The sequence below is a fragment of the Salminus brasiliensis genome, chromosome 1 (assembly GCF_030463535.1).
Source record: "Salminus brasiliensis chromosome 1, fSalBra1.hap2, whole genome shotgun sequence".
Taxonomy (NCBI): domain Eukaryota; kingdom Metazoa; phylum Chordata; class Actinopteri; order Characiformes; family Bryconidae; genus Salminus; species Salminus brasiliensis.
Window position 1 is genome coordinate 74,260,118 of NC_132878.1, and position 23,657 is coordinate 74,283,774.

Below are 23,657 nucleotides of genomic sequence, written 5' to 3' on the forward strand. Positions count from 1 at the left end.
AACAGAGTGTAATTATTACAGAAGCACCTACAGGGTTCAAACCATGGAGAAAACTCCAAATGCACAAAAATGGAGACATGGTGTTCATAGGACAGCAGTGATATGTTAATCAGGTAAAGACATAACTAAAACTATCTATTTGAGGTGCATTGAGGTTTGAAATGGTGTAAAATATGAATTTTATTATTTGAGATAATTAAAACCAGTTTATTTTAACGGGACCAAACTGTATGTATGTTTGTATATAGGGGTTGCTGTTGTATTGGGTGGGGCTTAGGGTGTAAACATAAAAACAGAGCAGCCAATCAGCAGGAGCATACAGCAGGCTGCGTTTCGATTGGTTTTTTAAAAAGAGTCGGTCCAATGAGAGGAGATTGGGAGGGGTCTGGGAGGGTATAGCCCCATCTGATAGTAACCAGGAGAAGCGGAGCGTGTTAGTTGCAGCAATGTGCTCGTAGAGGAGCTGGGCTGTGCTTTTTGCCGCAGTGTGGAACCCATCTGAGATACTTCAGCCCGGAGCATGAAGGCTCATGTGTGAGTGCAGCTTCTTCTCGCTGGGTTCCTTCTGTCGTACAGGCACTTCTCCCCCATGGCGTCTGAGCAGCAGTCGAGGATTCAGTCCTACCTGGAGAAGAACAAGATCGGACCCTTGTTCGAGGTGGGTTTCTTGGCTTCTGCAACTTTGGGGGCGTTACAGCAGTAGAGAGGGGATGTGTGTGGTGTTTCCCCCACATAGAGTCAGCTAAAGCAAGCTGGAGGCGTCTTAGAGCCAAACACGTGTAGTGAAGAGAACAAGGCTGATGCAAACTGTGCTGAAAGTCCTGCACCTGTTCAGTTCCTGGTGGTCAGACGGTCAGACAGTATTTTAATGTCCTTCAGGGGACGAATCAGGGATGTTTATCAGTGGGCAGGTGTGAGATTGCAAAGGGGAACAAGGTGGAGCAACAGTGATCTCAAAAACGTCCCAAATCTGCATGCCATGTTCTAGTCTGTGAACGTGAGTACTTGTAGGATAATCGTATTATTTTATAGATCATATATTTCACAGATTCCTACTATGGCAATAGATTCAATATTTTATTGCATTATTCACAGTTAATCGAATATTGCATATAATCAAATAATCTGGCAGGTTAATTACAGTCTATACCACATACACTAATCGAATAATCACCCAACCAGTCGTAAATAATCGTATCTTGCATAGAACAATCATCTCATGTATTACTCACGAGTCAAGATTGTAGATTAATTGGATACTTGTGTAGGTTAATCATAATCATACAACCACATTTATCAATCAGAAGTAATCATGTTGTTGCAAAGATTATTCATATTATAGTCAAGATTAATCACAATTAATCGTGTAATGGGCAAAGACGATTCAGATTATAATCAAGATGAATCGCAGTTGCATTATTTCGTAGATTAAAATTCACATACATTCAATACAGTTATGTCACTGTGATCTACACCGTTTAACTTTGAGCTGAGAACAGGGTTGGCTTGTAATGTAGCTAGTTAATCTTAATACAGGAGATGCTATTAACCATGTCTCCAAATATATCTGTAACACACAATAATTGCAATGTGATCAGTGACATTTTGAGGACATATCAGTACATATCAGTATGTATGAGGACATATCAGTATTTTGCCATATTCAAAATAAATATAAAAAAATTATAGATTTATATATACATGTATATAAATGTAGTTTTTTTTATATACAATATTGAGGACAGTGCAGATGTCCTTGCAAAGACTTGTTTAGACATTTGATCATTAACTTTGTGATGTCAAGCTAGGGCAAAGGTAAGGCTAAGCATATTTAAATGTCTTTTTTTATCACTGTAATGGCATTATTTCATCATTGCAGCAGCACTCTGCCCGCAGCGGGGCTGTTTGTACCATGTTCTAGCATTTACAGAAAGCTCTGAAACACTTTAATCAGCCACTATTACTTTGTTCCTTTCACAGTAGTGTGGTGCCACCCACTGCTCTCCTCTCCATGCTGTCTGTACCTGGAGGGGAAGCACTGTCTACATGAGACAAACTGCTGATATATCAGCTCTCCTGTAGAAGTGACTGCGTGCATGGGTGGAATATCAAACAGCAATAAAGCTAAAAGCAGTGAGACTGAGGTTCAGCACCACGGACAGCGGTGATTCTCCCTTCTGTAGTAGCCTGTTCTGACACGCCGCACCTCCTGAGTTCAGATTGGCTAGTAGATCCTTATCCTACTGGAGGACTGGCTGGAGGTTTACAATCAGGACTGTATTAGTAACTCATGCTGCTGAATTACAACTGGAGTGTAATGCATGCTGCTTTTTAAAATTTGGTTTACAATTCGTTTACAAAGCGTATTGCCTTTGATTGGCTAGTAATTCATAATGCAGAATTAGGATAGGTTAGTAATTTATACTGATTTTTTAGGATTATTGGCGTGTAATTTATGCTAATCTTTAGGATTAGTAAGTAATTCATGCAGCTTTTTGGGATTGGCTAGAAAGTCATACAGATTTTTAGGACTGGCTATTAATTCAAGCAGCTTTTTGGGATTGGCTAGTGATTCACAGTGCTTCTTACAATAGGCTAGTAATTTACTATATATATATATATATATATATATAGTATTATTATTTTTTTGTTTGTTTTATTATTTGTTTTGGACATACAATTTTTTTATTGGTTACTAATGCTGCTGTGTTAGTATTGGTTTGGATTTCTATCTGCTGGATTAGGATTGACTAGGGTTATATACTGATTTACTTAAAAACAATATATGTACCAGTGAAGTCACAAGGAGTATGGATGATTTGGACTGATCAAACACTTATGGTGGTTAAATTATCTTTTACAATGTTTAACTAACACGTACCGCACTGAACACACAACAGGATGCAGACATACAACGTTACATTTCAATCTGCACTATAAATACAATTTAACATTATATACTACATGGACAAAAGTACTGGGACACTTATCTATTGTTTCTTCCGAAATCAAAGATATTAAAGAAGAGTGTATCCTGTGTGTGTGTGTGTGTGTGTGTGTGCATTTGCACATCTGTGTCAGCAATGGGTGCACCCTAAAATCACTGAATGCATTCCTTAGAAGGGGTGTCCACAAACATTTGGACATACAGTTTATGCAGCATTGTAAGTGATAATTAAACATGGTAAGTATTAAACTGCTTTTCAGGCTTTTCAGTAAATCATTATGGAGATTTTACACAGGGAACCGGATTTCTTTTACTATCTAGCAGATGTAGCCCGCCAGACTGTGAGCCCTGCATGTCTTTTGTTAGCCCTGCTTGTGTGTTAGTATAGCAGCCAGGGTGTTAGTCAAGCATATTTGCTGATCATAACTGATCTTGTTATTATCCCAGCTGTGTTTATCTGGACACTCTAACAGACCTTGTGGCTGTGGATATGTGCATCGATTCTCGCTCAAACGCAGAGTTTGTGGGTAAATCTGGAATGGAGATCACTGTGCATGTAATGTACGTGTGTGAATGTGGAGAATACAACAGATACACAGTTTAACACAGTTGTGATAAGTATAGCTCTGTGCATTATTTCATTGGATGCATTTGTTCAAGATGTCATTTCCTGGGTGCCTTGGATCCCTTTCCTCTAACTTCCTCTATATAATGTGGGTTTCCTTTCACGTTTGTTTCTGATCAAGACCATAGACTCTTAAAATAAGGTTCCTGAATGGTTCTGGGAAGTAGGCTTTTATTAAACCCCATGGATTGCTTATTGGTAACCAAATAGTAAGCAATGCAAACTGGCTGAGTTGGTCATAAGTTATAACTGTGCGGGAAAAAAGCCAGGAACCACCTGTGTTTTTGAGGAATTTAAGAGGTTTACTGGTAAAATTACATGAGATTTTCTAGTGTCCATTCTTTGATAATTAAAATACAAATGCTAAAGATGCTATATTTTTGTTTACTAAGATAACCGTAAATATCTATCTGAATATGAAGACTACACATGAAAGGATTACAGAACCCTCCCAAAGATTGCCACCTTTTTGGGCATTGAGTGGTCCCAATAAACGATGTGAAAAAATCAGTGTAAAAAAAACTTGGAGACTTGGTGTGGTCATAATAAAAGTCCATTCACACTTTTCACAAGTGAATTCACACTTTGGTGAATTTGTGCCCTAGAAAACCTTCTTCCTTGGACTGTAGAGACAGTTACTCCAACAAAAACTATTTTTAATACCCTTGATCTCAGAATAAACAATGAATAAGCAGGTGTCCCAATACGTTTGTCTAAATAGCATACCTGCACTTTCATATTAAAGCTTAGTATGCTGCACTATACAGCACAAAAGCACAAAAACTGTCCTGTCACCCTCTCTTTGTTTATGTGATCCATTTTTTTTTTGTAAACAGACGTTGTGTATTCATTGATTCCAAGCAGCAGGAGAGCCCTCGGCCACAAGTCCACATCTGGACTCCTGCCAACTTTTAATCAGAGTGCTCTGCTTAGATCGTAAGGACTTTGCTCTTTGCCTCATTAGCTGACTGAGAATGACACACGAGAAACCAGGAACTGCAGCAACAGAAGCGTATATATACATATAAAAATGCATATGTCCAGATGTTTGTGGACACCAGCTTATTCAGAGTTTCCTTTATAACCAATGGAATGAATAGGGAGTAACAGCCTCCAACTCTTCTGGACTTTACATTAGATATTGGAACATTGCAGTGTGAGTATTTGATTGCATTCAGCCAATCAAGAGCATTACTGAGATTAGGGACTGATGTTGGATGATTAGTTCTGCGAGTCCAACTGATTCCAAAAGTAGATTTCAAAAATTTTGATTTCGCTGCAGCCGTGTCATGCAGTGTGTCAAGCCATGCAGTGGAATTATGTATGAATTATGTGCTGTTGTACAGTATCTTTTGGCTGCTGTCTATAACTCATCTATGGTTAATTTCTAGTTAGATTCATCTTGGATTAATATGTTTGGGCCTTTGAACCTATTAGCTTGGTTTGATGGATGGTGCCACAACAAATAACTAAACACCAAGTTTGGTATTGAGTTGGATATCTGTTTGCTAGTCCTGACCATGCCATCAGTATATGATTATGACCAATGCAATTTCAGGGGATCCAAATCACCACCTTTGTTGGACATTATTGCAGGTCCGCCTGCCTCCATGGATGTCAGCTTCCCAGGGTTCTCGACAGCACGGCTATTTAAAAGTTTGACCTGCATATGGTCTATGAGTGTACTGACCTGCCTGTGACCTTTGTGTACCCTGTCCTGCTGGTGGCCTCTGAGTCTTCAAGCTTTTCTGTGGCTTCCCACTGAATTTTTTTTTTCTTTTTTGTGCCATGACCCGAGGATGCTCACTGTCCTGACTTCTGCACCAGCTGTCTAGTCTCCTGGCCCCCAGACTCCCAGCACCATTGGCTTTTGCAGCTCAGTTTCCCAGGACAGTGTTGCTCAGTGTTTGGAGGGACGTAGTTGAACCTGTGCCTGAATCCATAGTGGATTCTAGAGCTTTCTCTCGGCTGGCTGCTCCAGGACATGCCAGCTGTCTTACCAGCAGACCAATCACCTCTTGTCAGGCTACCGCCAATATCGCTAACTACTTGTACTCTTCCCAGATCAGCCAGCTGAATTAGTCTACAGCTGTCTTCCCAGTTCCCTGTTTGTCTGGTCTCTTTGTCTATACGTTCCTGTCCCTGTTTCTGTGTCCTTTGCTGTTCCACTGTCATTGCCTTCCCTCTCTTCCGGTTTCTAGTCCAGCCCTTAGTCCAGCCTGTGTACCTGGTCTTCTGTTTAATTCCATGTTCTGGTCCTATGTACTTCTCTGCATCTGTTTTTTTCCAGGCCTTTCCCCCGAGCCAGCCCCAGGAGTAAGCATGTTAGAGGAGGGGCTAACATCTAGCCCAGCTCTTTGTCAGTGTTTCTTTGTTTACATTGTTTACTTCCCTCATGTGCTTGTGGTCCATGTGCTCTCTGTTTCTTTTCAAGCTCAGTCCCCACCTTAGCCACACCTGGTCCTTAGTGTTTCCACCTGTGTCTTCTTCAGACCTCTTGTTGCTCGACCTGTGTGTTCCCTGTGCCTTCTTGAGTGTATATATACACCCCTTTGTTTGATTCTTGCTCAGCTTTGTTTGGTTAATGTTGTGGTTCTAGCTCTCAGGTCTGATGTTATGTACTTTTTGCATAGTCTAGCCATTGGTTTGATTTGTTCTGCTTGTTTTTCTGCTTTCTTTCCTGACTATATGACTCGTATTTGCATTTTGGATCTTCATCCACCTCCATGTTACAGAACACCAATTATATCACTGACCTTTGATTAACTCCACAGACGTCACACAGGGAATAAATATAGAGATGGGAAAACACTGGAGGGTATTATTTCAACAGAAGCAGAAGCAGGGTACAAATATTCTAATTAGCCAATTATGTGAAAGAAAGTTTGAGGTCGCATCCAGGGTGGGCAGTTCAGATTTTATAGATATCCAGGTCCACCATGGCCACTCCTGTGGCTATGCCTCTGTTCATTAGTTTATGAGGACCATCCGAAGGCACCACAAGTACCACAAGTTGGTATAAGCTGTGCTCTCTGTTTTTAGTCGGATACAGTCTGATTGCTTTTACATGCTTTTTATTTATAATTGTGGTTTTGACCATTTTTTTTGTCCACAAGTGGTAATGATTGAACATGTATGTGGTATTGTAGCTCCATGTTTCAAATAGCAATATTTTAGAAATAATTAAACAAACTGTAAGAAGGGTCTTACCTTATTACCCATTAACCTAGATGGGTAATGAATGCTATTTTGGGCGTAACTTTTGGGCTTCTGCTTGAGGTTGACCCCTCAAGGAAATGCAGTGATATTATAAATGGAGCCTGTGACATTCTGCTGTGGTGGTTTAGTACAATCAGTAGCTGATGAGGCACCAAAAATGAATAACTATGAATGGAAGCAATGGCCAATATACAGATTTAAATGAGGGTGAAATTATGCAGAGTGCCTACTGAATTGTTCTACAGAATGGTCCTGATAAGAGTGAGGCCAATTTGCTCTGCTTTAAATTGTACTATATCTGTACTTTCAGCATTTTCTCTGCTGATCAGGTCTAGAGGCCAGCGAAATGGTGGGGTGAGACCCTAACCCATTCAGCAGGGTGGAGGGGGTTAACCTGATCTTAGCAAATGGAACAGTTCTAAAATCTGATTGTCCTGTTGTTAAAAACTCATAGTAAACTTCTAAATATGCACACATCTACACACATAAGTTAAATTCTATCAAATTTATTAAATATTACCCATTTTTAGACATATTTGATTTGAGCAGGACCGAGTGTCTGCTCACTGACTTTTGTGGTTTGTTGCTTTATTCCCTACAGTAGAGAGAGCCTAGTGAGTAAGTGGCATGTCCACCTAAAATGCATCAACATGTGGAGTGGAACCTTCCCATGTGCTGCTATCACTATGTTTCTATTACTGTATAAAAGAAGCTTTATGCTGTCCTTATTGTTGTATGCGGTGCCATAGTTTATGAGTGAGCATGTCCATAATTTCACATTCAGAGAATCCTACCGCTATTGGAACACTTTTTGTTAAATCAGATTATGAAAAAAGGCTGTTAACGTTAATAATTATCCTATTCATGTGTTTGCTTATGCAAAATTTCTTACTACAAACAAAGACAAGGAGCTTTGTTGGATCCTGGTCTTTACATGTCTTAGAGAAATAGAGTGATTAAATGAGAGGAGTGGATTAAAAAGCAGTAGGGGACACTTGTTGCCTCAGCATTAAAGAGTTAATTTCCTGCTGTATTGGTGCCGACTGCCTTCAGAGGGGTTTCATTAGCCCAGCTGAAGGTTAGCTCAGGCTGCGTGTGATTTGCAGTCGGAGGTCTGTCACACACAGTGCTTTCACTTTATACACCCATATAAAACTCACAAGACCTTACCGTTTTATTGAAGCTGTGCTATTTTTAGAGCCGATGTACAGCTTCGAGAGGCATGATGTACAGTATACTGTTCCTTTTTACAGGCACTAATCGTGGTATTGATAGTGTCTGACAAGACCCTGTTGATTTGTGTGAGTTAAGTTTCCTGTTTTCTTTTCAGCCTCATCTTCAGTAGTTCTGCTGATGTAATATGTTTCATTCACAAAATTGTGAACACATTTAAATAAGAAAAAAGTTCTTCACCATGAGTTATTCACCATGTAAATGTGAATATTACCTCAACACAGTTATCACCAGAAATTAATATTAAAAGATAAACCTGTGTTGATGTGCTGTGTTTTCAGTCAGTTCACTGAATACCTTATTAGTGTCCTTCTATAACACCATCATATCCATTACATTAGAACTTAAAGCAGCGCTATGGAGAATTGGTGTGTCGAGCCCTTTCCTCCCATGTGGCACATTCGCATTTTACTAGCTGAGTGATACAGAACCACACTGTAAAAAATGGTCAAATGAGTGGCAGCAATGGCTACCGAATAACATGCAAAATTAAAGTCAAATATCTTCATTGAAATTCAGTAGAGAAACAATAAATATACAGAAATTGTCATTCAAGGTTTTGCAGAGAAACGCCATTATATTCCAACAACAACAGGGCACGAAACATCGACCACACAACACGAAGTGACTCCGACAGCAGACGTGAACTTCCTCGCCAAAGTGATGAGCATGACAGGCAGCAGGTCCAGAAAGCCCCACCACAGCTACGTGAATATGACTATGGTTACACAGCATTATGCAGTTCCTGTGAGGCAGTTAGCAGCGTGCCGAGCATGGAGCAGCTCTATGATTTTGAAGCTGTAATTTTAGGTAAAATGCTGCATATTGTGGCGTTTGAGGTAATAGTGTCCATAACATTATGCTATAAAGAAAAATTGGGGTGCTGAATAATGCCTTTGTCTTACATTGTGTCACAATCCCCAAAATCAATAATCAGGGAATAGTGGTACCCTATTTGGTGCTATATTAAACCATAAAAGTTTATTCATCATAGGGAAGAATCATTTAACCAGATGGTTCTTGAGATGTCCTATTTCTATATAAACCACCACCTTTAGTAGAGATATGCATCAACACTATATGGCCAAATGTTTGTGGACACCTCTTCTAATGAATGCATTCAGCTTTTTTATCATCTATTGCTGAAACACGTGCAAATGCACACACACACACACACAAACACACTCATCTTGTCTAGTCCCTGTAGAGAGGTATTGTCAATAGAATAGGACTCTCTGGAGAAGATAAACATCCCCAAACTCATCCAACTCATGCAACTCATCCAGAATGCAGCAGTATGGGTCGTCTTCAACGTTTCTAAATTCAGCCACGTCACTCCACTGCTGCGTTCTCTTCACTGGCTTCCTGTTGCTGCTTCCCGCATCAGATTCAAAACCCTGACTCTGGCCTACAAAGCCCAGAACGGACCAGCCCCTCCGTACTTGATGGCAATGGTCAAAAGCCGATCCGCACCAAGAGCCCTTCGAGCTTCAAGTACGGCTCGGCTCGACCCGCCATCCCTCAAAATCTGCGGAAGACAAGCGTCCAGGCTTTTTTCTGTCCTGGCACAAAAAGTGGTGGAACGAGCTTCCCCTGGGTGTCCGAACGGCAGAGTCGCTCGCTGTCTTCAAACGCAGACTGAAGACCCACCTCTTCAGATAATACTTGGACGAATAGAGTACTATGGTCACCTTATTGACTTGTGTTTAGTAATGACTAAAGCTTAAAGGTATCTTTGAACTATTAGTCTATTCTAACTAGCTAAGGTTTTTTCTTGGGTAAATAGCAAAGCACTTTGTAAGTCACTCTGGATAGGAACGTCTGCTAAATGCCTAAATGTAAATGTAAATAAACATGAGCCTATTGGCAGCATGCCTAATGCCAGGCGTGGGCTGGCGTGAGATATAAAGACCCCCAGCACTGTGGAGCTGTGGAGCACTGAAACTGTGTTTTCTGGAATGATGGGGCGCCATCCAAATCTTTTGGGATGAGTTGAAGAGTTGGGGATGAGATGAGGTGGTGATCATCCAACTTCCTGACCTCACTATCACTTAAGTCACTGAATGCAATCAAATCCTTACAGCAATGTTTCAAAATCTAGTAGGAATCCTTCTCTAGACAGCAGAGACAGTTATTCCAACAAAAGCTGGAAGCTATTTTTTTAATTCCCTTGATTTCTAAAGAATCAATAAGTGATCAGTGGGTAAGCTGGAGTACAACATTGTGTGGGTGTCATATATGTTCTTGATATGAAAATGATGCACACAATAAAAGTGTCAGGATAGTAAAGCACAGCTGCTGAGTACAGTAGCAGTACAGACTAAAGGAAAAATAATAGGAGGCGTATTGAGCTGGCACACACATCTGCTGACCTTGTATGTGTTCACTGACTGAGTTGTGGATTTTTGTGCTCCTGGGAGTTTTAGTGGAAATGATAGATGACCCATAGTGTGAGCCACTCAATCATAATATTACACAGCTCTCAGTAGTGCGGGTGTGTGTAGAGAGGTGAATATATATGCCGGATCTAATACATCTTATCCTAAAGGCAGAGGAACAAAATAGCCTATAAAACAGCCTATAATCAGATATAATGGTGGTTCTCTATAATCAGATGTTGGGAAACGGTCAGATAATTATGTTTTCTGACCCATAAACCCACACAAATGTCATAATTAGACAGGGTGCCTGCTTTTTTTTGCCCTACTTTATGCCACCATATTCTTTTATTTTTATGACTGAAGATCAAATAAGCTGCAAATCAAATTGCATCCTTCATGTATAATTCCAACAGATTTAACCCTGTATACCACATCCGCCAATATTATTCATACACATATACTGTAACGTGAAAGCATAACATAGAGTATATAGTATAGGACTGTATGCTAAATTCATAACTGAGGGAAAAAATGTGCATTTTCTAAATCAGGCATAAAACATAAATATGCATCACAACACATTTACACAATGTGGCAGCATTTCTATGTAATTAAATTATAAATAATTAAAAATAAGAACAAAATAAGAAAATTAATTTTATATAAATGTTTATATACATTTTTAAATAAATATATATATATATATATATATATATATATATATATATATATATATATATGTGTGTGTTTATTGTTCTATATGAATAGTCCTTATAGTTGTGAGGTCATAGATATACAGAGTCACATAAATGACTCTGTTGCCACTATACTGTGGTGGCTAGATAGTGTATAGAATAAAAGCCTCAGCTAAGCATTTCTGGGATATGATGCATTTCACACTTGACCTTCATGAAAAGCACAGACCGAACATGAGCAAATGTGGCGCTTCCATCTCTGTCTGGAAAGTGCTTCTCTGGTCGGAGGCTTTTTAAAATGTGTGTTTGGGTCTCCATGGCCCAGAGCGAAAAGGGGTCAGCGTCGAGTCTGTTCTGAAATAGCATCAGTCGACCTCCATCGATTGGCTGCTTAAGTGGATAATTTATATGAGTCAATAGCATGGCGATCAGGGCAAGTGGCCGTAGGTCTGAAGCCTACACTGCAGACGAGGATGCTGATGTTTGGCGGTTTGTGTGTGTCTCTGTGTGAGGGATAGTAAGCTGCAGCATGCCTGCTATTACAGAGAGAGAGGTGAGAGCGGTACATTAGCTGTTAAAGTATGTCAAGTCATTAAGCCTGATTCATCATATAATTTAACAAACATACATCAGACATTAGCCATTACAATTAAAGACGGAAGTGAATAATATTATCTATGGTAGCTGTTAAGGGGTGAGATATGCATAACATACATACGTTCTTGAAGTAGATGTGTTAAAAGCAGGATCAATGGGCAAGAGGTGGTAGTGGTGGCTAGATGACTGGGTCAGAGAATCCTCAAAATTACAGATTTTTTAGGGAGTTTCTGATATGCAGTGATCAGTGTACTTCCAAAAGTACAACCGCTGATCCAGTGACTGGTCAAGGTCTCCCAAGATAAGATTCAAGGCCCCATCTCACATTTTAAGGGACTACAGGACTAGGGTCTGCTGTTAACATATTGATACCAGATACTACAGGACACCTTTAGAGTCCTTTAATAACACATAAGAAGCATACTCAATATTAGACAGGTAGATATTGTTTGCTGTAATCTAATCTAATCAATTATTAAATAAAATTAGGTACTTGATGACCTAGTAAAAAACATAACTCCACTAGCCACTGCTAAAGGCAAAATGCTTGAAACTCCCTTAAGTTATCCCTTTATTATTAGCAAATAACTCACATCTTCTACAGACAACAAACTGCTGCAATAATAATACTTAATTTACTAGATAAAAAAAAAATACATTAAAAATAAATTAATTAATAAATAAGCAAATAAACAAACGTTCGTTGTCCACTTTGTCAGAAACTCTGGTGTTTATTTAGAAACTGTAGTCCTTCCATAGATGCACAGTTAGTGTGTCCTGATACACTGCTGTGCCTGATGCACCACACACACTGCCATGCACCGTTTGTGTTAATACAGAGTATCGTCCGACATTGACTTAATACATAAACTACCTGACTGTTTCTATAAGTAACAGAAAAACTCTACTGTAAATGTGATTCATTCACACCCTGTCCAGTAGGTGGCCAGGGCTTGTGAAATAAGGGCATATGTCCACCACTGGTGCAGAAGGAACTCATTCGGCAGGATTTCCTCCAGGTGAAGTGAGAGTTTGAAGTATCATGAAATCCCATGTTCTAGTCAACACTAATTCTCTGGGAAAACTGTTTCCCGATTGGAAAAGCTCTGCCTGAGGTGGTGCTAGTAATTCCAGTCTTCAGTGTGTAGCAAAGCGTGGGTTCGGCCCTCAGAACAAAATTAAAATGGTCATGAGAAATTGCCTGTTAGAGGCAGAGATGCAAAACCTAATGACTGTGCCTCTACACCTACCTCTCTAGATGCGTTTGATTATGCACACTCGAATTATCACCTATTCCATTGACCAGGAGACCAGGAGAGGAAGGTTTGAGTTAAGGCTAAGCAGGTTGGTGTGTCTCTTTATCTTGTCCTTAATCTATAAGCTTGTCCTTTATATTAAAAAAAAAAAATGAGTTTCTTTACCATTAATTACTATAAACCTAGAATATTTCTCTCCACATACAGCATATACACAGTGTTTCTAAAAGAATGACCACTGTCTATAGGTAGGTATTGATAATCTGCTCTCTGATTATCATACATTGCATACATTGTAACATGATCCATGACGGTTTATAGATTTGCATGTGATGAATATGTCTGTGTATTCCACAACATTTTTTAAATAGCTCCCATTTTTGTCAGATGCTCAACTTAGATGCTTGCATTTCTTCAGTTCTGTCATAATAGTGTTCCTCAGAGTTCCACGAATGACAAATTGGATGCTGCTCGAGCCCAGAGAATGTCAATAAAATCAATTTGTCTGAGATTCATTTGTGTTTCCCTGTTGTAATTGAAGCCGACAAAAAGACGAAATTGAAACCCCACTCCGAATGAGCTCGAATATTTGTGTGTTAGTCTTTCTAGGAGAACCGAGGGACCTCTGACAGAATTTTAAAACACACTCAGGAGGCATGTAAAGGAGTGGGTTATTTATGGCTAGGTTTAAGTTAAACATGAGATGTAATCATAAAGCAATTGGCCTGTGGGGAATGGACTAATTACTGCAGTGAAGCTACACACACTCTCACACAGTGGTGTGTATTCCTGTCTCTGCGAGAGTAATTTCCCATTCACACCCGTTAGTTAGGATTTCCCCTGTGAAATGATGCTAGCGGTGCTGAGATGATGAAGGCTAGCATGAGCTTCTTTAACTTTGCATGAAGCCAATCACTACATCTACGGCTTGCAATGGCTAGCATTACGCTGTGTGACGGATGTAAAGTGAGGGGCATCCAGTTTTGCTCTCTGGGACTCGAAAGCCATAGATGGTAGTAGCATTATCATGGATCAGTTGTAGAGCCAATCTCCCAATCTCCCAATTGTAGAGCCAACTCTTAGATAGCTGCACCATATGGGGGCCCTGAAGTTCACTTTTGATGTTAGGCTAAGTTAAGCTGTCTGGCTACAGCTCCAAAACACCACAGAACAAGTTCAAGTTCAGCTATCACTCAACTATTCGCTCTTCTGTTTTACATCTTGAATATCGAAGTGGGTGTAATCTGAGCCCAGTTGGCTGGAATCAAGCCTGTACTTCTGATGTGTGCCAGTTTTGGCCTGTAACTAAGTTAAGCTTACTAAGTTCTGCAGTTATTTATTGAACCTGTACTGTGGTATATGTTGCGCTGAATGGAGCTAGCATAAGCTAACATTAGCTTAAGCAGCTGGCTAAAGATTCTACACCACAAAACAGAACCCTTTTTTTGGCTTTCCCTCCAACACCCATCACTCTTAACCCTTTGAATAAAGTTATGTTTGTCAGTCGTACGCTGTGACCTTTATAAAATTGGTGATTGGACATATAGCGGTTTGGATCATCAACATTTTTGGTTTATCTGGTCTACCAGCATGACTGTCTTGACCAGGCTGATCATCAAGCTGGTCATGTTGGTCAACCAGGTTGGTCGTATAGGTCCTTAAAGGAAAAGGTTTTTTCTTATCTTTGTCTGAGGAGAAATAAAGCAGATTCTTCTCTGAAATCTTTCGTCTAACCCCCCCCCCCCCCTTCCTTCTGCTGAAACATGCTTTGTAAGAAATGAGGAGATCACTTACACTTATATGTCTTATATGAAGCTTATGCAGCTAAGAGATCAGGTGAGACCAGTCTGACCAAAAAGAGATTAAGCCACCTGAGAAATGTTATTTAGATTGAGGGTGGGAAAACCCAAAGGTTGTTTCTCAGGAGCAGAATTTCAGAAACAGGAGAAAAATGTCAGATTAAGAGAAGATCTTGAGTATTCCTTTCTTCTGGGTCATGCCAGTGTACCAACTTAGTCATGCTGGCTATGTTGATTGGCCAGCGTGGTCATACTAGTTATGCTAAATAATAGCTAAAGAATCAAACAAAAACATATTCCATGCGGGACAAGAGCTAAGCTGGCCAAACTGCAAAATTCCTCGGAAAGTCCTTTATATAAAAAGAGGAACCAAAAGATCAGCTTTTTTTTATTAAAGGTGATGTTCACCAAACTGGGGAGATTTAGTCCCCACAAAGTATTCAAAACAAACACACCAACACACACAGAGTCTGAGGCTTGCTGACGGAGAGGAATCAGAGTGTGAAGGGCTCCCTCTCTCTCATCTTTAGTTACAGTGTGATCATGGGGGGTGTCTGGTAATTACTTTAGTTAAATATAAACAATTAAATTTTATCATTTTATATAAACTGTAGCAACACAGCTGTAATAACTCTGCACTTCTGAGGGTTAAATAAGCATCCTTCAGTTTCTTTCAGCTGATTTCAGCTGGTCCTTGGATAATGTAGTCTACTCAAGCTGCCGGTCTTTGGAGCTGTAGTCCTTACAGAGTCGGTATCCTTTGAAAGCTGGGCTGGACTTGGCAGGCGGTCAGCTTGTCTATTAGCGGGACAGTGATAGCTCCCTCCTCCATGCAGTTCGTCACTGCCAGCATAAAGAGTCTCCTTTTTTTCCGTGTCCTGCTGGCGAGGGAACCCAAGGAAATGATGTTAAGTCTGCTCTTATGCTCAGACACTGACCTACATTTACATGCCCTGAACGTCCAAACACACTGTCCTCTGAGGAAACCGTGGGTTAAGGAACAAACAGCACACAGTAGTTATTTTAAGGTTTATAGGGTAAGGTCTGTATAAACATTTGAACCATATTTTTCAACCTTACACCAACACACAGTGGATCGTTGGTGTCTGAAGGTTAATTGTTTCGAACTGTAGCTATGAGGCTAATGTAACTAACAAGTAATGAAAGTGTATACTAGTGTTGTAGTCAAGACAGGTAGAGTCAATACCAAAATCAGGACACATTAAGTCCAAGTCAAGACCAGATTAAGTTTTTTTTTCTCATTGTATAAAAATAAAAAGATGAAATTGGAAAAAAATTATTGTTCATGATCATTCATTACACATGACAAAACATATTTCATTGTAAAATATAAACTAAAAAATATATAGCCTAAAGTTATTATTAACCCCTATTAACGAAGCAAGGCTTATTACACACTAGGGTGAATTATTTAGTAACTACAGGGACTTTACAAACTGGTGGGGCTATTCAAGAGTCAAGTCAAGAGTCTAGAGGCTTTTATTGTCATTTCAGCTCTGTACAAGTACACAGTGAAATTAAATTATGTTTTTTCCAGAACAAATGGTGCCACATGAAACAAAACGAGAACAAAAACAAAACAGGTAATAGAAGTTTAAACTCTTTTGGGCCACCGGCACTCTATAGACTTTTTAAAGGGTTCATTAATATTATAGTTGTAGTCGTATAAACTAAGGTAATGTAGCTTTTGGAAACTATAAAGGTAATAATTGTGCCCCTTCTTCTTTACAATGCCAACTTCACATAAACCAACAATTTCTATAATGAATGGTAAAACAATAATAGTAACGTTTCAATCTGCTTTTAAACCGAAACTATCCAGATGAGCCATCATGGAAAGGAACAGTTAGAGCCTTGATGTGTGCGAGCACTCAACAATTCCTCAGTGCATCACAGTGCTCCAATTAGCATTCTTCCATTACTATGGTAAAAGTCATATCCAGACCAAAGAAAGTCATAGTAGATGAAATGAAATGAAATGTGCACAGAGATTTGGATATATAGGTAATGTTCTGCTACCTCACCTAACTTTAATAGCCTGGTCTTTTTCCACCTTGAACAAAATATGCTTCAAAAAAGGGTAGTGAACGCATGGTGCACTCTCACCACTATGCATTCTATGTAGTAAAACCCTGCTTTGTTCTACTAGGTTATGCTACACCTGTTAAACTGCTCCCTGGTATACAGTGGCTTTAATGGACACAGTAAAGAAATGAGCTGGAGCCGGCTGGTCTCAACAAGAATTTCCATATCACCCTGAGACCAAGGCAAGGCCGATTTCAAATTAGGTTGAGACAGAGATTAAACCAAGACCTCTCGTTTATGGTCTTGAGAATCGGTTTCAAGTACTACAACACTAGCCTATACCCCACCAGTTAGGGTCATAATTCATCACACATTTCTCTTTGACACTATATGAGCTATTAGTGGTGTTTAAATGGAAAGGGACAACCTTGGTACTGTAATATCTTGCCAGGTGATGGTGAAACTTTTTTCACTGATAAATGAGGTAGACAAGGGCTGATCAGTGGGCTACAGTTTGTATCAGTAAACCATAAAATATCCAATGGCTTTGAATATTTTATGTGGTCTTTCCATTATTTTGTACTCTCCCTCTGTACTGTAATAATAGATAAACATAACTGCTAATGTTTAGGCTTTGTGCCATTCACACATGCAGGCCTATACTGTATTTTAGTAAGATTCAGGCATACACGCATACCATGAAAGTCCTAATAAACAGAGTCTGAGTTCCTCAGCATGAATGGCCTTATTTCGTATTCAATATATGTATATTATACATTACCAGGGCTGTATCCAACTTATCGGATGAATCAGATTAAACTATTTGTTCATATTTGTTTTCCATATGAGAACATATTTTTGAGCATTTAAAAATCAATAAAACTCTATGTATGATTTAAGATTGCAGACTAAACATATAATGTCTGGTTGCCATATGGAATTGTAGAATATTGAGACAAACAGCAGCATATATTTCTGTAAAAAAAAAGCTATTATAGCCTGTTTTTTAAAATTTTGTTTAAACATTAAAATCACTTCTCACATTTAAGTGTGTTAAGATTCGTCTTAAAAAATGCTTCCATACTTTAGCCCTTTTCTGAAACATTGTAATTGCTAGCCTAACTTACTAGCCCCTCAACCTCAGCACATGCCTTCACGTAGATATTCTTTTAGCAAGTGCACCTGCTATAATATTAAATTATATGATTCCTCATTTGTCTGGTGCACAAAAAAAACCTTCTTGACTCCTCGACTTGAAGAATCTCATTTGACTGACAGGTCTCCGACTGATGATTCGACTTGTCAGCTTTCAGTGCAAGCCATGCTAATCAACACAGAAGCAATTTGCTGACTCAAATCTAAATGTCACTGTATTTCCCAAGAATCTCACAGCTTCTGTTCACATACATGCTTCTCGATCATCTTCTCAACTCTGTCAACTTTTTGTAAAGTAATTTTCAACTCTGGCTTGTGTTCATGCTGAACACTTTCCCATGTATACCAGTATTGCCTGACTACAGGAGCTTGTGTAAGAGGAGCTTTGCTTAGCAAAGAAACAGCAGTAACAGCCACCTTGAAATATGGATTATGTTCATACTTTTTCAGAAGTGTAGTTTTAATGGGGGTGTGGGGGCATGTCTTTTTAACAGTGTATATACAGAACTGATATGAATTTCTTGTCTTCATTTAAAAACTCTTTGCTAGCTTTCGTTAAGTGTGATCCACGCACCATTTTCCTGTTTACCCCAAAAGCAATTACACCCTCTTGAGTTTGGAGTAGTTAACACAGCCCTGCTCCTTTTCCTTCCTCCAAAAACCACAAATTACTGCTCTCGTTTACATGCCCCCTGTTGCTGGGTTCGTTTAATTACCCAGCAGCCCTCAGGGAAGTCTAATTGCTGCGTTTACATCTTTGCATCTTAAGTGATTTATAATTGTGCACCATGTTAGCACGAAGCTGCACTTTTGCTTTGTGGAGAGGTTCGTTCATGTTAAAGTAGATATCAGAGAAACCGTGTATTACATGAATCATACAATCAAGGAGTTGAAAAGGAGACAGAATGTTTAGAAGCAGAATTCTGTTTCCACTGCTGAAAGATACGCTTCAGTATCTGCGCATGAGGGTCCAAAAAGTCGGAGACCAATTTCAAAACATGGGTTTGTCCTTCATTTAAATAAACATCAGAGAGTTTAAAAGTTATGACGAGTAAAATAAGGAAGAGATGTTGAATATTCTACTTCCAGGTTAACATTCAGATGTTCAGGAAATGTGTGGCACTGACCATGATAGGCCTTTGTACAGAAAGGTCAATCATGTTTTGAGTCTGATCTCTTTACTGACGCTCATGTGCAGAAGACTCTCAAGTGGATCTTGGGTTTATCTACTGCGGCTTTTACATAAACTTGTGGAGCTTGAAGACATGCTGTCCTTAAAGCAAAAAGAAGAAATTCTGAAATTCAATGATTACACAATGTCTGTGACGTTTTGCAGAGTCCAGCAAAGCTCCACACAGTTGTCCAGAGAAAGGATCACTCAAGCACATTCTCAGCAACTGCCCCAAATCCCTTGCTAAAGGCTACTACTAGCTGCTCATGGCAGTGGCAGAAAGCATTACAACTGCTACTGAGAACAACAAGAACCTCACAAGGAAGCACATCTGTACTTTTGTAAAACTTGCAAGCAACCCAGTCCTCAGCCTAGTACACCATCTGGCTTACTCCCTTCTACTTTGGTCTAGAGTTGACCTAGGAAAACACGCAAGTTCCCGGACCACATTGCAGCAACATCCAACATCCTCGCTTTAGCCTGACATTGCCTTAACATCAGAATCCTCAAATCCGGAGGTCTTACTTGAACTGACTGTGCCCTGGAAAGACAGCATGGAAGATGTGAACAAAAGGGACTGCGACAAGTACCAGGAGCTTGTGGAGCACTGCTGAAGACGGAACTTGAGGGTTCGCTGCCAGCCCATCAAGGTAGGGTGTAGAGGTACTGCAGGCTGTTCACTCTGCAGAGTAAAAGAAGAGCTGTCAGGAACACCACCGCGGCTGTTGAGTTGTGGCAATTGCTGCTGGGACACAAGCTGCATGAGCTGGTGTTTCTCTGGTGTTAAAAGACTCCTGAGGAACCCAAGTTACATCACTGATGATGTGTCCCAGCATCGGCATTAACCCATCTGTGGCAGTGGACACACACTTGCATAGACACTAGTAAACTGCAGACGTGAGAACACACCTTAGGGCCCAGCCATAAATGTTGAGGGAGGAGAAAGCACTGTTCTTTCTCCTCCCAACTTCCTGTCAGTCCTGCGGAGTGGATAGTGGTTTCCAGGATGCTACCACCCTTTGTATTTCTGACCCTTATTATCATGCCCTTTTGGACCTCAAATCATGTCCTATTCCCATGATGATCGTTTTGGACTCTACTACAACTGACTGCTTACTTATTTATACTTGCTGCAAACCAGGTCACGTGACATCTGTGATGTCCCGGGTCAAGTTCATTCAAAACCAGGGGTGTTTTTAATACTTTAGTATGAAGTTCTAGAGCTACCGTTGTGAATGTGTACCGAGAATAGACTTCTCTCACATTGAGCGCCTCCCAATGGCACAACAGAGGTGCCCCACACATTAACTCTGACGAATAGCACAAAACAATAGACATAACCTCTATGATTATCACCATGGCCATTGCAGGACATCTCACTAGTGTCATCCGAAGTGGTCGTAATATTCTGAAACAAAAAACACACACTCTACAACACACTGGGTAGAGGACCACCTGCTAACTGGGCTCTTGTAAGAGGGGGCCGGGTTTAGGAGCTCAAAACAAGCACAAAAATGTTTTAGTGGAGGTTTTAACAAACTAAGTTCTATCCCACCAAAATATTCTACAGAGGTTTAATTCTGCTCCTCACTGAGGCTCAAACATGTATATCTGATCTTGAGAGCTGGCAGAGTTGCATGCTGTTAAGCTTGGGTTCGAGACTTGTGCATCCATCACTGCCAGTGAGAAGCAGCTGATTTGCCCCTAATTTTAAAAGACAAAAACAGAAACATGCTTAAACGTTAATAAATCAAGTGCAAAATGCTATCAGGCAGACTTTCAGCATCTCTTCCTATTTTCTGTGCCAATCTCCCACATTTTGCACAGTGCTCCCACAGATCTGCATGACGAAGAGCAGCATATTTTGTTTCTTTTTCCATGCATGAAGATAAACTGTGCGTTTATCCTCATGCTGCCAGTGTGAACTGCCAGTGAGTAGCAGATCTTCAGTTCTAGCTAAAGCAGCATCAGAGTCAAGTAGAGTTCAGTTCCTCTCAGCATGTACATTTGTCGTTTACTTCGCTCAGCATGTACAGGAGTCTCAGCATGCTTCAGATTTGCGCACATTGTGAACCTAGTTTGTAAAAATAAAACTCAGGCACCTCAGCGAAGATCATCCTCTTTTATTGTTCTGAGGACGAACCAAATGCATGAAATGTACTCATGTGCAATTAGGATTTTTTTCAAGTATTTTCAAGAAAACTGTGAGAAAGGGAAAATTCAATTTATTCTGACACATTATTTTGACACCAAAAGGATCCTACAACAAAGAAGAATAGTCATCAATTCCAGCGATGATCGATGTACTAAAAATGGTGGACAAATCTGGTCTGGATTTCTACACAGGATTGTGCCTTTCCTGCTTAAACACAACTGATTGAACTCACCAGGTAATTGCTAGGTTTATTAGGTCAGTTAGTGCAGGAAAATCAGCAAACTCTGCTGGACTCTGTTCCTGTTGCCCACCACTGCACTGGACATTACTCTGTACTTATGTTGTACTTATTTGAGCTGCTACGTTTGTTCTTCGACTCAAGTTGTTTTCTGGAAATATATTTTTAATGTATTCATTAATTTAACTATGTAACAGTACATTGATTTGAGTACTGCTTAAGTAACTACTAGAGTACAGCCAGGCTGAGAAACACTACAATCTTGACTGTACTGTGGATTTTTAAGCAGCAGTATGTGAGCATTGGTATTTCCTGCTTCAGAGCTCCTCCTAGAGTTGGGAAGTGTAATTCTCACTTTGAGCCACCACACTTTAGGAAAAGGAAACACATGCAGTTCTGGACAAGCTGAGAGATACAGAACTGTCACTGAAGGTGAGAGAAGCATGTGAACTAAGGCAGTCGTGTAATATTACAGGATTTGACACCAATATGACTAATATGAGGTTACTCAGTGTTACACAGTTATTGTAAGCATTGCCTTGCCTGCTTTTCCAAAAGTACATAGTGCAGTTAGCGGTGAGCCGAGCCAGGTGTAGCAACAATAGTGGCGCTATTCTTTGTTATTACGGATCAGTGGTGCACCAACTTGATTTTGAAGCTGTTATTTTAAGGTTAAAATGCTACATAATTATAACACACACTTCTACACATTACTCCAATAACATCTTACCCCACTCCTTAATCATTAATGTTTTCTTATTATTTTTTATTATTTGGTTGTAATTGTTATGATTGTTAATAAAGTTGTTGTCCAAAGAGGGTGGGTGGTGGTGAGGGAAAAAAAAGAAAAGAAATGCTACATAATGTTGCTTTAACACTGAATGTACAATGACTGCCATACTGGTTCATTGAATTTGCTGCTGTTATACTACTCTTGCATATACAGGGACTGTTGTAATGAGGTTCCACCTGGCCATCTTGTTTTTCTCTTGGATCTCTAAAGTCCATATTTTCCACACTTGTTACTTTATAGTATTTCTGGTGGTGGTGTTGGGTGCTTTTAGCACTGTGGCTATCTGGACGGGACAGGGGTACCTCTTTCCGTTCCCTTTCATGTACATCATGTTCTGGAATGACAATGAACCAATTCTGTTCCATTCTGTTCAAGTGCCTCCTTGTGTGTGTGCTGCCTTCTGTCAGTGTGTCACTTTCTCTGGTTTCTCTGATGGTTCTTGCTCTGTTAGGAAATGATGACCAAGCTGATCACAGAGACTCCGGACCACCCCATTCCGTTCCTGATTGGTCACCTGCAGACAAAGCAGGAGAGTCCCGGCCGACTGCAGAGAACGCTGTCCGGCTCTGCTGCGTTGTGGGCAGACAGTGGCAATCCAGGTCAGAAATCACTCCCATCCTGTTCTGTTCTGTTCTGCTCTTACTCTGTCTCTGTTTCTCTAAAACACTCATTCTGATGTTCTTTAACTGTCAGAAATGAAATGTTTTTAGAAGTGAAGCTGAGACTTCTGGTTTTTTTTCTTAAGCGTAGTTCAAAACTCTTTATTATTAAACTGATATGTCATACGTATTGTGTAGTAATGTTCTTCTTACACCATTGAAACCTTCTTAAGAGTCTACTTTTTTGTTTTGTTCTCCACTTTAAAGAACCCTCTTTACCAGACGAAGAAGCATGTAATCACCCAAAGGCCCTAAAAGACATCTTTTATGTAGAATAATGCATTTGCAAAAGAAGCTTTGAGGGGTTTTAAGAAAGCATGAGAAAAGAAAAAAAGAAAGCTACCACTTAAATATGGTTATATATGGCAAATACCTTACCAGTGATTAATTAGCAGTTAAAGCACAAATAAAAGGGGTTAAAAGGGGTAAAATCAGTTACCTGTCTCTGAGCCTATATCAAAACACTGCTAAAACTCAGATGCAGCTGGTTACTTTTCTTACTGTTTTCACTGTCAGCCATTGTTCTACTTGTCAGCTTCAGCAGAGATCTGTCAGTAGGTTATTACTGTGTAATCACAGTCAGGGTGTATTTTAGACAGAAATGATGAGTTGACCTTTTCATTTTGTGCTGTTTAGTTTGATGTTTCTTGGCAACTCAGATTTTCTGTTCTCTTTTTTAATGAGTTAT

General features: G+C 39.8%; 1 protein-coding gene across 1 annotated transcript in view; it reads left to right on the plus strand.

Moving 5' to 3' along the window:
• The first annotated feature begins 547 nt into the window (after nucleotides 1–547).
• Nucleotides 548–23,657, plus strand: part of c1h8orf34 (chromosome 1 C8orf34 homolog) — a 131,055-nt gene continuing 107,945 nt past the window's right edge. Inside the window, exons 1-2 of the mRNA XM_072657527.1 lie at nucleotides 548–658; nucleotides 22,762–22,909. Coding sequence (XP_072513628.1) covers nucleotides 590–658; nucleotides 22,762–22,909 — 217 coding nt within the window. The 5' untranslated portion in view covers nucleotides 548–589. The remainder of the gene's footprint in view (nucleotides 659–22,761; nucleotides 22,910–23,657) is intronic.